Source organism: Schistosoma haematobium, assembly GCF_000699445.3.
Source record: "Schistosoma haematobium chromosome Unknown HiC_scaffold_436, whole genome shotgun sequence".
Taxonomy (NCBI): domain Eukaryota; kingdom Metazoa; phylum Platyhelminthes; class Trematoda; order Strigeidida; family Schistosomatidae; genus Schistosoma; species Schistosoma haematobium.
Genome location: NW_026137118.1, coordinates 1 through 17,001, shown reverse-complemented (window position 1 = coordinate 17,001; position 17,001 = coordinate 1). Strand labels below are relative to the sequence as shown.

General features: G+C 36.7%; 1 protein-coding gene across 2 annotated transcripts; it reads left to right on the top strand.

Moving 5' to 3' along the window:
- Positions 1–1,099: 1,099 nt before the first annotated feature.
- ALDH5A1_1 (Succinate-semialdehyde dehydrogenase, mitochondrial) lies at positions 1,100–16,787 on the top strand. 2 transcript variants are annotated; one of them, XM_051215389.1, is made up of 6 exons: positions 1,100–1,215; positions 8,384–8,552; positions 10,566–10,771; positions 11,507–11,680; positions 12,330–12,599; positions 15,604–16,787. In XM_051215389.1, exons 1-6 carry the CDS (start codon positions 1,189–1,191, stop codon positions 15,805–15,807), a joined length of 1,050 nt encoding a protein of 349 aa, XP_051063958.1. In that variant the 5' UTR covers positions 1,100–1,188; the 3' UTR covers positions 15,808–16,787. The 2 variants fall into 2 exon arrangements, with proteins under 2 accessions (XP_051063958.1, XP_051063957.1); XM_051215390.1 differs by lacking the exon at positions 1,100–1,215 and having other exon boundaries at positions 6,153–10,771; positions 11,507–12,599; positions 14,372–16,787.
- Positions 16,788–17,001: the final 214 nt, after the last annotated feature.

The following is a 17,001-nucleotide window of genomic DNA, read 5'->3' as shown; positions in this document are numbered from 1 at the left end:
TTAGGAAGTCATGCGATGACAAATCTACAATTTTGGATTAGGTCTAATAACAGAGTAGTACTAATACCGAACCAAACTACAATTGTACGACTTGCCAGATGTAGCGAAGTCTTTTATCCTACTTTTTATGTTTGAATAATTTTTTCTGGTTAGCGTTTTTTAGCGAGTTAGTTTTCTACGGGATGGGGACGCTAACCCCGTACTTGGGACCGGCAGTAGCCCCGTAGGGACTTCAGGCGGAGTTTAGCCTACTTTTTGCAAATGACAAATTTGGAGACCCACACATGTCATATGCAGTAATATAAGAGGATGATTTAAGTTCGCTGGTTGGGTGGATGTATACGAGGTCACTCGAAGTTAATTATAACAAGGGTGCTATAATGTAAATAAATAAATTAAATGATCCACATCCCTATACAATAAGTGGGATTGTTTCACCTGAAGTAACGGATTTTAAAGATCAAGGCAATGATCTAAAGACCACAAGTAACTGAAATGCTACTTCTGCTAAAGGCTTGAAGGTCTTATGGGCTATTCATGAGTCATTTTATCACTTGGACGAAGAGATGTTAAGGTTTTTATAGTTGAATTTTATTAGGCTACACCTGGAATGTGAGGTTCAAGCAATGAGTCCTTATTTCACTTATGAGGTTAGTATGCCAGGAAAAGTTGGTCAAAGAAGCAAAGTGGAATAAAGTTCCTTTGGCCTATCTTATGAAGACATAATGAGATACCTCATCCTATTTCCGTTATCATACCGAAGGTTACGGGGTGGTCTTATGCTGACTCACCGGATACCGAAATATGATCTCGCAATTACTGCCTTATTTTTCCTTCCATCTAGAATTGATCATCAGAGGGAACATTTTAGAAATGTTCAAAAACCGAGATTAAATCGTTTACGCTTGAAGTTCTGGTTTTCGCGTCGAGTGGTGATTTGATGGAATTCTCCACCGGAATATGTAAAAGTAACACTTTTCGATACATTTAAAGTGAGATTTGATTTTCACGGCACTATAAATTGCAAAGAATAATCCAGGACATTTCACCTTCAATCCTTACCGGTAAGGACAGAAGACTTGATGAGCTGTTACTTTAAGCGGCTAATTTAAAATGTTGCGCGTTATGACCTTGTGACCAACAGTGATTGATTTGAGTTTACGCGTGACTGCGAATTCTCAAAGTCTAATGACTTTTAGATGGTGTGACACTAGGGTAAGATTGTGATAAAGCAGGTGGAGTGCTGCCATTCTTAAGAGTTGTTTGTAGATAATTTTTCCTGAAACAAAGTATGTTTGCCTATTGTTGCAGTCAACTAACTTCTAAAAAGGTTTAGAAGAATGGTCGGCGAGACTATAATTTATGGACGAACCAATCAGATATAAGATAATGATTCACGAATTTGGCGCGGAATTCGTTCATACATTTGGCTAAATAGCTGATGTCAGTTCGTGGTGAAAACCCTGAATCTAATTTTAAACCCTAAACATCAACTATAAATGAGAATTCTAACTGCTTTATAACCCTCATTTAGTCTTAATTAGAAGTTGTTCCCTCAAGGCCACTTCACCGTCGCTAGAAGGTCGTCCATAAATTATAGTCTCACCGAATGGTCATCAAATAACAGAACGTTCATTTGATCCCCAATCTCCCTGTTTTGTGTGAAATGTGGATTTTCCATCAAATTCGTAAAAATTTTTGCAGTTTTCTCCAAAGCTCGGGGAGATTTTGAGGAAAAGCCCCAAAGTGTTGCGAGATTTTGCGGAAATATTGGGGAAACCTGAGATTTCCCTAACATTTTAGTGATCCTTCCAAAATCTGGTGATATATTGAGAATCTGGTGCCGTTTCCCTAAAGCTTTCTATTGCCGCTACGTAATTTACCCAAAATTCGTACAAAGTTTTCCCGAAAATAGAAAGATTGGGTGCTACTAACTTTTGATAGAATTTTGTACAACTGAAGTTTACCGACTTGGTTAACCAGATTCCTATCCCCATCCTGGATGGGTATTTAGCATAGTGGGCCGACGGACCATGTTATTCCTTTCCTAGTAAGCTTCTGTGAATGTCTGACCTAACACCGGATTTCGAGGACTAAGGCTAAGAAAATTCTCTCGAGTGATTACATTAATGTTCCAGACATCACTTATTCGAGTAGTAAGCTTCAGAAGTTGACAGATCGTGTCTAACTACTGATCTGTCATTCTAACCAGCATAGTAGTTAATTTACTTGAAAAGATAATTCGGCTTAAGGTACTAAGTCACATAGAATCATACAATCTGTTAACCTCCGAGCAACACGCCTTTCGAAACAAGCATTCATGTTTAACCAACTTATTGCGAAATAAAATTGGACAGCAGCCCTAGATAATTGTCTGTATGTTGATGTATTATTCATAGACTTTAGCAAAGCATTTGATAAGGATTGTGACTTAGGTCTTATGCAGAAGCTCTCGAGCTTCGAAATAACAGTTGTTGCACAGGAATGGATAAGAAACTTCCTATGTGTCCGAGGACAGAGTGATAGTAAATGGGACGCTCTGAATGGAAGCTGGTCAAAAGCGGCATAACTCAAGGGACAGTCTTAGGTCTCCTACTTTTCCTTTTTTATGTCAAGGAATTACTGCAATTTCTTAAGTCGTTGATAATATTTTTTGCAGATGGTGTCAAAATCTAAAGAACAATAAGAAGTGAGGCTGATCATTTTAATGGTCAAGTTGACCTAGACAAATAGTTGATCCCAATGTTGGGACTTAGAAATTAATCCTAGTGTACTCATGCTCATCGGATACGGTAACATTCATCAGTATACTATATACGGCGCGTCTCTTCCATACATGCATGAGCAGACTTTCAGGTAATAGTAAGTCACGACTTGTAAGCAATTACGCATTGCAACGCAGCAGTTGCCAAAGGGCTTCTTGCTTTACGGTGACTTCTCCGAGCATTCAAATGCTTTGACGAGATGTTTTGAACTTTATATACCACCTACGTAAGACCACACTTAGAATATTGTATCCAAGCATCGGATCCATGTTTTATTAAGGATACGAACTCACCTGAGCGTGTTCAATGTGTGGTAGCAAAATTAGTGGTCTTTCCAAACTCCCTTACGACGAGTGCTTAAACAGCCTAATATTCCGTAGAACTGTAAAGACTCCAAATTAAATCAACAATAGCAGTTCATGCTATTTTCAACAACCATCGAATCGATATTAGAAACATCAAAATAATACAAAAAGGTTTTTCGAACTACAAAGAAGGGCGAGTATCTGAAGCTTTTCATTTATTTCTTAATCCTACTACCTTCAACAGAAAAGGAGGCCTCACTGTCCATCCGATTTGGATCATCTCTCCGAGCTACTATATCCGATTCTATTCACATCTCACACCTTTATCGCATATACAGTTTCAGCTGTATCATTTCGCACCACAAAGGTCACATTTTTTCGTCCTTTACCATGAACACAAATATATAGTCATGCCTCACATAAATCACCTCGACCGGAATGAAATGACTGACTTGATCGGACCTGTTTTTGATTGATCGCACCAAATATTCCTGCTTTGTTACTTTGTACTATTCAAACGGGTTAATTTAATTTGTTTATTTATTCTCTGAGGAAGTGGCATACATTGGGTTATGAAACATCAAAGAATTAAAAAAAACCTAATTTTTCGACTCATCGAGATATTACAAATATATTAATTTTATTTTTAACAATCTACCCGATGCTCAATTTATTCGAAATTATCAAGTTAAACCTTGCTAACGACACCTATATAGATTAGGTAGTTTAGTTCACACATGAGTTATTTAATGTCTGATTTAGGCTGTTTGAGGATACTTGGTGCCTTAGGTTCAGTACTTATCATCCTCCGTAATAATCCGTAAATGCTTACTGTCCAGACATCCACTTTAATAATCATAAATAACTGTCTTTACTCATCCTATTGACCCCTTTCTTTCACCTACTGTCATTTCGCTAATAAATAATCAAAATGGTACTTGTGGTTAGTAGGGCTGGTATCACATGTGGTACTCTAACAAAATCTCGTGTCCTTGGAGTTTTTTAATAAACGAAGTACACCCATTAAGACATTAAATAGGTAAGATTAGTTCAGCGAAGAATTCTCTTTTCGGCGAATTCATTTTCAAAGCTGTACAATCGCAAATATATATATATATATATATATATATATATATATATATACTTATTTTTACAGGATGATAATAATACTGATAATAAACTTGTTATACATGATGTCAGTGAGGTTAAATAAACAAATGTATTAAAAAATTTAAAATAAGGAAAGTTTAATAATCGTTTGATTGTTATTGGCTTAAGTATTCATCAAAAGATAGATAGGGAAATTATCATTGGGAAAGGATGGCTCAACAGGGAACCCTGTTGACTACCTCCAGTCACCATCTTATCTCAACATAGTGCACGCAATGTCGAGTCACCTAGACTGATGGCCACATTGCAACTTGGTCGATAGTATTCGATCTGCTTCGGTTTGGGCACCCGGGCAGTATCACAGCCCTCACACATATCGAATGAGATTTGTATGGTGCCTCCTTGTACCAATATCTATGTGTTAAAATAAATAAATAATTAAATCTACACTAAGAAGGATCTAACATACATGACATTGATTACCACCTAGTGATCAATCAATTGTAAGTCATTCAAACTTTCCGAATTAGAATAGGACACTAGTTATTCACGTCACAAGTTTGCTTATTTAAATTGGGGTTTGATCATTTACCTTACATCGGTAACCTTCATAATTTCACACCGAATCTTAAATGATACCATGCGAATGTCCCCACTGTAGTACAATCCGAACACTGACAGGTAATTCCTATTCACTGACTTCTCGCAGCGAGGGTCTTATTTACGAAATAGAGGGGGCGAAAAGCGAATGTCCGGCAGTTTAACGAGGTTCGTGGGCATCGAGAGTCCACCTAGGGGTTTGGAAAACCCTGATTCTAAACCAATGTTACACATGGGCTCCAGGATCCTGAGAGAACAAATAGCGTATTAACCCATTGTTGGTCACCCGCTTCCATAGGACTGCATCTCCTAACGTTGCTCCACTGTCTTGTGGATCAGACCTGTAGTTTGAAGGCTCCGGTTGTGGCCTCCTGAGAAAACCACCTGCCTCGGTTTAGGTACCCGAACAGTACCACTTCCATTCCACTAATCAATGATAACTACTACTGGCCTCATTATTGTTGTATGGCACATATGTATTTTTGCCCCTTTATCAATGTTTGTGTGTTCAAATAAATAAATGTAAAGGGACACCAATGGGATCACCAATATCAGGACTGATCGCAGAAGCAGTGATGCAAAGACTAGAAGCCACGATATTACCAGTGATCAAGCCAAAAGTTTGGATGCGCTACGTAGACGACACCTTTGTCATCGTCAAAAAGGATGAACTGGAAAACACATACAAACTGATCAACAACGTTTTCAACGACATCAAGTTTACAATGGAACAGGAGTCAAACAACCAACTAGCATTCTTGGATATATTGATCACTAGAACCGATACAGGAAAACTGGAAACTCAAGTATATAGGAAACCCAACCATACAGATCAAATTCTCAACTACAATAGCAACAACCCCAGAGCTCACAAAATCAACTGCGTACACACATTGTTCAAGAGGGCGAGGACACACTGCAGCACACTGGCAGCACGAAAAAATGAAGAGAAATACCTGAAGGACATATTTCAAAAGAACGGCTACCCAATCAACTTCATCAAAAAGCACCAACGGCACACAGCATCAGAACCCAAATCAAGCACAAAAATCAACAAAAGGATCACCCTACCGTACATACAAGGAATATTAGAAACCACAACGAGACTGCTGAAAACCTTCGGGATAGGTGTGGCACACAAACCAACAAAATCATTACAATCAATCCTATGCAAACCAAAAGATGAAATAACAAAGGAAAACAAATCAAACATCATCTACAAAATAAATTGTGCCAACTGCGGCAAACACTACATCGGACAAAGCGGACGCCCCTCCACCTACGTCTACATGAACATCAATTAGCAGTCAAACGCCATGATATCTCTTCACTTATATCAATACACGTGGATAACTACGGACATTCATTCGATTGGGAAAATGCAGAAATCTTAGACAGAGGAAACTCCAAAAACACCAGAGAATTTTTAGAAGCCTGGCACTCAAGTCAATCAGCAATCAACAAGCATATTGAAATCAATCCAATTTATCAACCAATCAGGAAAATCATGCATAAATATAGGAACAAAAATCAAACCAATGGGAGACACAACCAAAACAAAGAAGTAAACAATGATAAATGTAAGGTCAACAAGAACCAATCAACATCGAGGTGCACAGAACAAGCTGTGAAACACATATGGAGAAATTCGAATACTTCACTTCTATCTGAAGTTTGTTCTGATGATGTCGTTCAGAAGAACGATGAAAGCTCCACGACCAAACCATCCAGCTCAGAGAACAAAACACCACCAAAATGTAATTTATGAATACATATTTCCAATAAACTGGTCATGAGTCTTTATTGGTCTCTTTGGAAAGTAAACCTAATTTTTTCCTGAAGTCACACTCAATCACAGCTTGTCTGCCTGATCTTACAATTATTCTACGTATTTTTGATGAACAGCAATAAAATGGATTGATGTAATGTAATACGATCTAATGATTAAGTGCGGATTTATATATCTTACTGAGCTACACGTTTCCTGTCCGGTTTAGTGGCAGTGTTTATCATTGAAAAGCGTACCCCAGAAGTACATAAACCTTGTAAAGGCTCTTTACTCGAACACTATCAGTGGAGTCAGGGCTTATGGCGAACTGTCATCTGCTTTGCAACCTCAAGTGGTGCCCGTCAAGGCTGTCCACTTTCTCCATTTCTGTTTAATTTCATCATAGACCTACTGGTGGAAATAACATTCTCGTCGACTGAATTCTCGGGTATTGATCTCCTACCAGGAGGTCCACTTATCGACTTAGAATACGCAGATGATATAGTCCTGTTTGGTGAAGACGCTGATAAAATGCAGAGTCTTTTGGTAGCACTGAGCAACAATGTCAGAATGTTTGGAATGCGCTTCTCTCCCTCTAAATGCAAGTTGTTGCTTCAGGACTGGTCTGCGTCAACACCTGAACTAAGGATAGGGAGTGAAATAGTCGAACGTGTTGGCAACTTCACTTATCTTGGAAGTCTGATCAGCCCTAATGGGTTGGTGTCTGACGAAATCTCAGCACGGATTCGAAAAGCTCGCTTGGCTTTTGCCAACTTACGTCACCTTTGGCGAAGGCGAGATATCCGTTTATCAATAAAAGGACGAGTATACTGCGCGGCAGTCCGTTCTGTTTTACTTTACGGCAGCGAAACATGGCCTTTAAGAGTTGAAGACACTCGTAAGCTACTAGTATTTGACCACAGATACCTTAGAAATATTGCTGGCGTCTGTTGGGATCACCGAGTAAGTAATAGTGAGGTTAGACGCAGGGTATTAGGTAATGGTGGTAAATCAGTTGATGAGGTTGTGAATCTTCATCGTGTTACGTATGCCTGAACACCGATTACCACGTCATACAATGCTAACGGGTGTTAGAGATGGTTGGAAGAGAATTAGGGGCGGCCAAATCAAAACGTGGCATCAGTGCTTGAAGACACTAACCTCTTGTCTAAGCCATGTTGGTAGATGCAGACTACTTGGTTGGGGTCCGTGTGACTTTCGTAACCGATGGTTGAAGACTCTGGGTGACATGGCTCAGAATCGATCACAATGGCGTAGGTGTATGCACTCCCTGTCTTCCCTTAAACTAAAAGATTAAAATCACTTCATATCTTTCTTTCTACGGACTAATTCCTTCTTCCTGTGCTGTATCCTTATATGCAATCTTTCTCCTATATATTACCACCTTTGACCTAACCACTCCTATGAATCCGGTGTTCATCTTGCTGTGCTAATGAGGTATGGCAACCTGGACCGATGCATATATGTGCCTGGTCCTATGTTGTAGCTGACTGACTGTCCGGTTTAGTAGTATTGCTCAACTTCCCAAGTCACAGTTGGTGGAGCAAAGCCTAAGCATTACGCCTAGTAGTCGAAAATCTTGTGCTTAAATCACATCGCTGCAATTTTTGTCTATAAGTTAGTTGTATCGGTATTTGAAAGAACTGGGTGATGGACTCGAACCACATTTCGACTGCTTCAGTTTCAGTAACCAAGTAGCATCACTTGTCTTCATGCGAAAACACGGCTAAGAATCCAGTAAATGTATCTGCAGTTTGCTATTCAGTTTCAGTATCGATAGAAAGACATGTAATTTTGTTTTCTTTCTGTGTTAGTGTGTGCGAAAATGGTGGCTCGCGAAATCAAATGTATTACATACTCCCAGTGTAAAACTAAGTTTATCATGCAGTCGGATGGGACCATTTTGGGGCCAGTTAGTTCCAGAAAACAAAGCATTCTATTCGGGGAGATGGGAACCTTCCTTGTCTGGAAAAGCGTTTTCGGGTTTGTTTACTTTTTGCGGATTTCCTCAAAGAAATTTAAATTTTCGTTGAAATTATGCTTATCTATCATTCAGGACTACATAAACTTGTCTTCGTACATTACTTTTCTAGGGTTGATCTTTAAAAGTTATCCCTGTAGAGCACTGTAATATTATAATGTTTCATAATATTTTATTCTCACTCAACGAAATTTTTTTAGATAAAAAAACTTGAAATCAGTCTAGTATTAAAACTTCAGTGATAGATTATAATATTTAGTGATGTTTGAACGAACGGGTAGTGAAATTTGTGTTTAATTACAAAATCAGGAAACTGTAACTAACAGCGGCTGTATTTGCTGTTCGTTTTAGCGTATTCACTCTGTATTGTATGGCATTTTAATGGTCAAAGATATCCAGCAGTGTAAATCGTAACGTCTAAAAGTTAATCAGCTCCTTATTGGTTAGGATACTTTCCTTTCAATAATTAGGTTGCAGGTTCGTTTCTCACTCAACTTATTGGATTTATATCAACTTTCATCAACAGAAATGCAACTTAGAGCCGAGTATAAGATCGTGCACTTGAATTCTGAGGAAAATTGAATTGTATTAATTAGTAGATTGTGTTCGTCACAGATCGATCACAGTTGGAACATCATTGAGGTAATGAGTCGCGACTGGTTCAGTTCAGACATGTGAGGAGTGAAATACTAAGATAAAACAAATGCCGTGCTACATCACAAATTAATTGGGATTGATATTATACCACTGGACTCTGACCCATTATTTTTAACAGTTAAGCTTTCGCTACGAGATCTAAAAGTGTTGGTCTTGACCCCTGGTGGGGTTGTTGGCGCACACTTCTGAAGTGTCCCATATTAGGACAAAATAGCTCATTAAGTTTTCAGTAATACTTCAACTGAGGATATACCTCTATGACTAATACAACCTAAAAACAGTCAATTCCCATAAAACCCCTTCAACTAAGTTAATTATTAATAGTTTCGAATATTGAGCTATGTTGACTTCCACTGTGTTACAATACTTTCTGTTAGCAAAAAAAAACAAAAAAAACAGCGATGGTTAGAGACCCTGAATGACATGGCTCAAAATCGTTTGCAATGGTGCAGGTGCATCTACTCTTTGTGTTCTTCCAAATTCTAATTTCCTGATTCCTCCTTGTCTGTTTTTTCTCTTCCCAAATTTATTTCACTGGATTTTACTCTTTCAATAACATCTCCAAACCCCAATCTTTCTGATTACTGTTTATACTCTTACTACCTCTACCACTATGGGATTTGAATCGACCACTGCATCTCTGTGCTAATGCGATATGGCAACTCGAACTGATGTACGAAGTTCTACGTTGTTACTGACTGACTTTTTGTTAGCTGATTTTATTTCTATTTTCATCGGTTTTGCCTTTATTTACAATTATCTTGTTCTGTGGGGAGGGGGAGGAGCGTTGTATAATCCACAGTATACTAATATTAAGATTTTACTTAGTGTAACTGAACTGAATTACTATATATTTTCTAATCTGGTGTTCACACAGTCTAAGCTTCTAAGAAGTTTTATTCTTTTGCTAACTGGCATTCGATGAATATTCGGTTAGTTATTTTACCTGTTTCACAATCTAAATTCAGTTGATTTTTATTTTTTGTTTTGTAGTCCTTAGGGATATGAACTCTTGAATACAACTATTCTTTGTGGTTATAGCTTTCATTAGTTAACGGCCAACAATTCTCAATAGATAACTAATAATTTCTCACTTTAGACACATTAAAGTTGATTAAGCGATTCTTAGAAATAACTCATGAAATCCTGTTAATAATAGCCTTCAACTAAAGTTGTTCAGAAGAGTATTCGAAAGTAAGTTCTGTAGGTTAAACGATTATTTTATTAAACTGGTTCTCACCATAGTATCAGGTTAATTGGAGTTGGCATGACTTTTGTAGCATTCCTGTAAATACAGTATTGTTCTCATCCGTCATCATACCTAGTTACATATATTCGTAAATATTTATTTATTCTAGTTGTGAATCCGGCTACAGGTGAACATTTAGGTTTGGTTCCAGCTTGTTCAAAGAATGAATGTGAGATTAGCGTCAATGTAGCTTCAGTCAGTCAAAAAGAATGGAAATCGAAAACGCCGGGGGAACGATCGTCAGTTATACGTAAATGGGCAGATACTATTCGACAGAATGTTGACTCATTGACGGATCTTATTGTAGCTGAAAATGTGAGATATTCTGTTATGTCTGTTTATACATTTTTAGACACTAATACTGAGAATTTATTCTTTGACTCTATGATTACAATTTACTATCACGTTTCCTGTTAAATTATATATATATATATATATATATATATATATATATATATATATATATATAAATTTTAAAATTCAGAAAGCCATGACGTTTGTTTAGTTAGATGACTAGTTTTTTTGTCTAGTTTGAACACAGTTTTCATCATGCACAACCATCAACTGGAAAACCATTAGACATCATATTGCTAGTGATCAACTATTTCGTCATTATTCGCTACCCCTCACCAGTACTTGCTAAACGGTCTTTACTGGGGGTCCAAATTCATGACCTTTAGGTTTTTGGTGAGGAACAAACTGTATAGGAAGTTTGCCGAGGTTGTTAAGTTTTATCGTCAGCATCTAGTCTTAATTGAAATCCAGGAAGCAGTCGACGTCTGTTTTATCCTAATATTCGTCTCCTCGGCACTGCGCATCCACAACTCCACTGATTGTCAGACCCTGGGCGATTTTGCGATTTGGTTGATTGCCGTGGGATATAACTGTCCTTAACTCTATCCATGGTAAGGTTGTAGATGCTTATTACTGAGTCCTATACTAAAATGAAGCAACTTTCTAATGCTTTCTAGTTCCCAATTATTGTTTAACTAACTTTAGTCCATGGTGTTGACTATAAAATCAATAAATTGTATTATTTTTATTTTTCAGGGGAAATCGTCATTCGATGCACGTAATGAAGTTCTGTCAGGTGTTTCCGCTCTGGAATGGTATGCTGAGGAAGCTAAACGTGTTTTTGGTCTTTATATTCCATCACTAAGCTCTCATTCACGGCGTCAGCTAATTGCTCAACAACCAATTGGCGTTGTTGGTGTAATTACTCCGGTAATTAGATCATGCTTCCTTTTTGTTGTATTGTTTTACCCTCCTAATCCTAGTTGTTTGTGTGAATTAGTAATAACACGTTATTATTCACATTTTTATATGAAACTTGTTTAAAACATGTAGAGTTATTATATTTGAAATCTCACCTAATATTAGGAGGCCCTAAAACGCCGGATGTACTTATAAGTCCGAAAATCAGTTGAATGGAGTCATTGAATAAAATAATGGAGTCAAGTGACTAATTTATCCAACATGCTTTCGTTGGTACAGTTATCTACAGGATGTATTTATCACATCTGGTAATTGGCAGTTACTCATACTTTCTGCCTTTTCTTTCCTTATTATGAGATATTGACATTTTTTCTTCTACAAGTTACAACTAATTTTGATATCTTGAATTCGATTATGCTTATAATAAACTGAGTTTTATCATACAATTATTCTCTCAATATTTTCAATGATTTCGCTTACTCACATGGTGAAATGTTCTTATACGTTTGGAAAAAGAAAGAGCTGTGCTACATTCAAAGCAAGTAAATATTTAGAAAAAATCACTTCATAATTAACTGATTATGAAAGGAAAGTAATTTATGGTGATTTTTATGTTTACTAACAAGTTGAAAATGTTAATGTATTTTCATATACTTAGTGGAATTTTCCACTTTCTATGGTAACACGAAAAGTTGGTGCTGCTTTGGCTTCAGGATGCTCTGTAATTATTAAACCAGCTGAAGATACTCCATTAACATCATTGGCTATTACTTATCTTGGTATTGAAAAAGCGGGAATACCTCCAGGTGTTTTGAATGTAATCACAGCCGCAGTTGATGACAATGGAGCAGAAGAAATCGGAAATGTATTATGTACTCATCCCATTGTTCGTTTAATTGGATTTACTGGCTCTACAGAAGTGGGAACGGTATGTTTAATTATTATTTTGGGATTCCTGTGATCAGAGCGCATAAAAATATTTTTTATTAATAAAATAGTATTTTAATACACTTTCACTAAGTTGCGTAACGATAGGAATTCAATTTTCTTCTCGTTGGGATATTTTAAGTACATCATCATTTTGTTATTATAATCATTTTACTTTTTATTTTGAAAATGTCTTAGTTTTCAATCACTCAGTCGTATGTAACGTAGAATCTGACACATACATGGGTTGGTTCAAATCGCTACACTACATTATCTCAGCGAAATAAAATTATTAGGTCAAATCGAAGAGTAGCAAAAGTAGTAGCGGTATCAGTATTAGTAGAAAAGATTATGTATTTAAAAACGGGAAACAAAATAGTGGGTTCCAAAAACTAAGGAAACATGAAGAGTTAATGCACCTGCACTACTGTGGACGATTTTAAGCTGTCACCCAGTCTCTAACAATTGGTTACGATAGTCACACGGACCCCAATCAGATAATCTGCACCCACCTATGTGCTTCAGTCCAACAGTCAATAACTTCATAGACTGGTGCCATGTGTTGGTTTGACTTCTCCTAGCTTTTTACAACCTACTACTACCACTACTACTACTACTACCATTCTTTTGTCTATTTATTTACTTATTTATTTATTTGAACACATAAGTAATGGTACAAACAGGTACCAAATACATATGCACCACCCAAAAGAGGGTTTCCATCATAGATGAGCTGAAAAACAAGAATACATAAAGTGAGAATAGAAGAGTAGATAAATGACGTGGTATATAAAAAACAAAAGTGAATGTTATCAAATGATGGTCAATGTGATTTGTCTGAATGCTAATTGAAGCAAGAATAATATTTCCAGTAGTAGTCGTCAGTTGATTTGTGTATAGGATGTGATACTGTTCGGGTACCCAAACCGAGGCAAGTGGTTTTCTCAGGAGGCCACAACCGGAGCCTTCAAACTACAGGTCTGATCCACAAGGCAGTGGAGCAACGTTAGGAGATGCAGTCCCATGGAAGCGGGTGACCAACAATGGGTTAATACGCCATTTGTTCTCTCAGGATCCTGGAGCCCATGTGTAACATTGGTTTAGAATCAGGGTTTTCCAAACCCCTAGGTGGACTCTCGATGTCCACGAACCTCGTTAAACTGCCGGACATTCGCTTTTCGTCCTCTCAATGTCGTAAACAACAACCTCGCTCAGTCTGTAAGAATTCCCTGGCAGTGGTTGTATGCACGTGACTATGCAAGAGCATTTCGAGAAGACCCTCCCCACCCTCGGCCGTAACAGGGCGTTTGGGGACCATTCTTTTGTCGCCTCATATACCACTGTCTGTAAACTTACTCGGTGAAATATACATTTTTATACTTCCTATTGAGTTTATCATATTTCACTACTCATTTCCTATCAATTATCACTTCACTTATTCAGTGAGGTAGACAATATCACCATAACTTTTCTCATTATCCAGCACAAATAATTAACTATTTGTGTCGTAATTCAATACTACTAACTTTTATTGGCAAAATATTTCACATTGGCTAGTTTGATAAAAATTTTACAAACTTTGACTTTTTCATATTTTAATTTCCAATTCAAGTCTTACGTAACCTGTCTAATAATCTTATTACCTAATTTTCACCTCATCTGTTATACTAATTACTTATTCCTAATATCACAGATAACAAAAAGACATTTATATTTACATCCAATTTCCATTTCTATTCTTACTCTCATGTTATTTGTTTTGATAATTAATAGGCTATGAAATTTCGGCTTTAATTTTCCAAACTCTGTTATTAACTGATCATTACACTGTTAAATGGACTTCAATTTGTGTAAAGCCTTGATAAAGAAATAAATTGAGAAGAAATATTTCTCCCATCATTTTGTATTTTTAAATATATAATAATTATTAGTCACAAAATCTTATCAACTGACCAGTTATGGTAACGCAAAATTATTATAACTTGTGACCGCCAATTAGAGGTCAGTGAATTATCGATCGGATCAAGTACGCGTAAAACACGTGCGAGCAGCCTAGAGTTCCGATTGGTCCTGCTTTCCGCCTAGTCCAGCCAGTTAAGTCCAGAACACCAATATCAGCCTCTGCAATATGAATCATGTATTTCAAACATACTCTGTTTATATACCAACCAAACAAACCACAACGTACCATAAAATATGAAACAACATTTGTACAAGATTTGGCCAAATGTGGCTGTGAGTGTGGGAAGTAGTGATTAACAGACAGGGCATAATTCAAGAATGGTAAAGCGTATAATATTAGTTCATAGGTCAAAATAAAACTTATAATAAGAGGAACATGAATATGAATAGTTTAGTTATTTAACAATTTCACGATGCGTTTAGTTTTGGTCCATAAAAGGATCCCAAAGTTACCATTCATTATTTTTATCGGGACCTAACAAAAATCACGGTGAATTAATTAATATAAGGAAAAATGCATTGAAAATCCAATAACTAATTCCATACGGAATGATATAATACAGTTGAAAGTCAATGAACAAAATTCACTTTGAATAAATCCAATCAATAAAATTAGAAGGGGGTTTTCGTAGAGATCTTTAGTAATTTAATATTTGAAATCATGAGTTAATTAAAGCTAGACCATTATAAAAAACCTGGAAGCACTGGACGGCCGTTTCATCCTAGTATGGGACTCCTCAACAGTTCGCATTCACGACCCCGCCCGCAGGACTCGGACCCAAAACCTGTCGGTCTCGCGTGCAAACGCTTAACCTCTAGACCACTAAGCCAGCATTCAGTGGTGTTAATGTCTAACCTATTGGAACAAACACCAAAACTGTCACAGATAAATAAAATATGCTGTTCTTCAATTGAACACTACATAATGCATCTGCGTACTTCTCACACAAATGCTTGGTGTTGTTGTTGCTTTTGTGTTCTCGTTTCTGTTTTATTTTCTGTTGTTAGTTTCAAACTGTTTTCTTAACTCTATTTATTAATAGATGCTTTACGCCAAAGCTGCTAATTATGGTAAACGCGTTCTTTTGGAAATGGGCGGTAATGCTCCGTTTATTATTTTTGATTCTGCGAATATTGAGAAAGCCGTTACTGGCGCAGTAGGATGTAAATTTCGTTGTTCTGGACAAGTGAGTATAGGTTTTGCAGTCTGCAATGTACATCATATTGCATTTATTATTTCTTTGTGAAATTAAGTTTTATGTATTCAATTCAGTTCGTCCGTTCGATACCTAATTAGTATTATGTTTTATGAAATAGAACACTTGTTGTTTTGTTGGATTATTTAAATCTCCTAGTTTCAACGAACAATTTATGATCATATATTTTAGTTGAAGTGGCCGTATGTGCAATAATTTAACTTGTAGGTTGTGTTCGTTACAAATTGATCTCAGTTGCAGTATCATTGAAGGTTAGAATTGTACTACTAGATACCGATATAGTGGTCCTAATGGTTAAGTGTTTTTCCTGAGACCCGTAGGTCCGGGGCTAGACCCCTGGTTGGATTATGGGCTCGCACTACTGGGTTATCCTATATTGGGATGAAACGGCTGTCTAGTACTTCCTGACCTTTATTAGCAGTTCAACTATTAATTTTTTTGTGAATCTGCTTTAAGACTAAAGCTTTAAACTTAAAAGCGATGGAAGTAGGACATTCTCAGGATGAATTATCCCTGAAGACCTTTTCAATAAACGCCATTTTTTGTGAAATGTTTAATAAGTAATAATTAAATGTATAACCTGTGAGTTGGCTTACGTGTTATAACTTTAGTGTGTTATATTCACGTTAAGAGGTAAAAATGACTGGGTTGTGAAGAATACTTTTCAGATATAGAATAAAGAATATACAAACAATGGAATATACTGAAATTGCACCTGTTCAACACAAAAGATGTGTATGCATGAAATCAAGCACTCCGTAGATATTATATCTATCATTTACCAAGTTCTGAAACGATATACTTTTCGTACAATGACTGTGGAAATCCTTCAGTGAATTGATTGCTTTACAGCTGCTATCACTTAGACTTTATCAGATACTTTACTGTTGGTTAGATTTTATTTCATTCATCTTGTAGTGATCACAATGTGTTTTTTAGGGGCTGTTATACACCATTGTTACATGTTACATATATTATGAATTACTTTAGTGTGATTGATGTATTACTAGTGTTAGCCATATGTTGGTTCCGCAATCTAGATGTTTTTGTAATGTAAGCTACTTGTCATTAGGATATATTTTCATCCGATTTAAATTATCAAGGTGTTTTTTTGCTTCCTGTATTTTTCCTCTTTCCTAGACTTGTATATCAGCAAATCGTATTTTTGTTCATGATGAAATACATGACGTATTTGTTAACAAATTAACTGAGGCCGTTTCTCGT

What these genes read in the sequence shown, in the direction of transcription:
- ALDH5A1_1 (XM_051215389.1), top strand. Translation starts at nt 1,189, where the DNA reads ATGACTTTTAGATGGTGTGACACTAGG. An exon ending in TTAGATGGTGTGACACTAGG is followed by an intron (nt 1,216 to 8,383) that starts GTAAGATTGTGA and finishes TTTCTGTGTTAG; the next exon opens with TGTGTGCGAAAATGGTGGCT. An exon ending in ATCTTATTGTAGCTGAAAAT is followed by an intron (nt 10,772 to 11,506) that starts GTGAGATATTCT and finishes TTTATTTTTCAG; the next exon opens with GGGAAATCGTCATTCGATGC.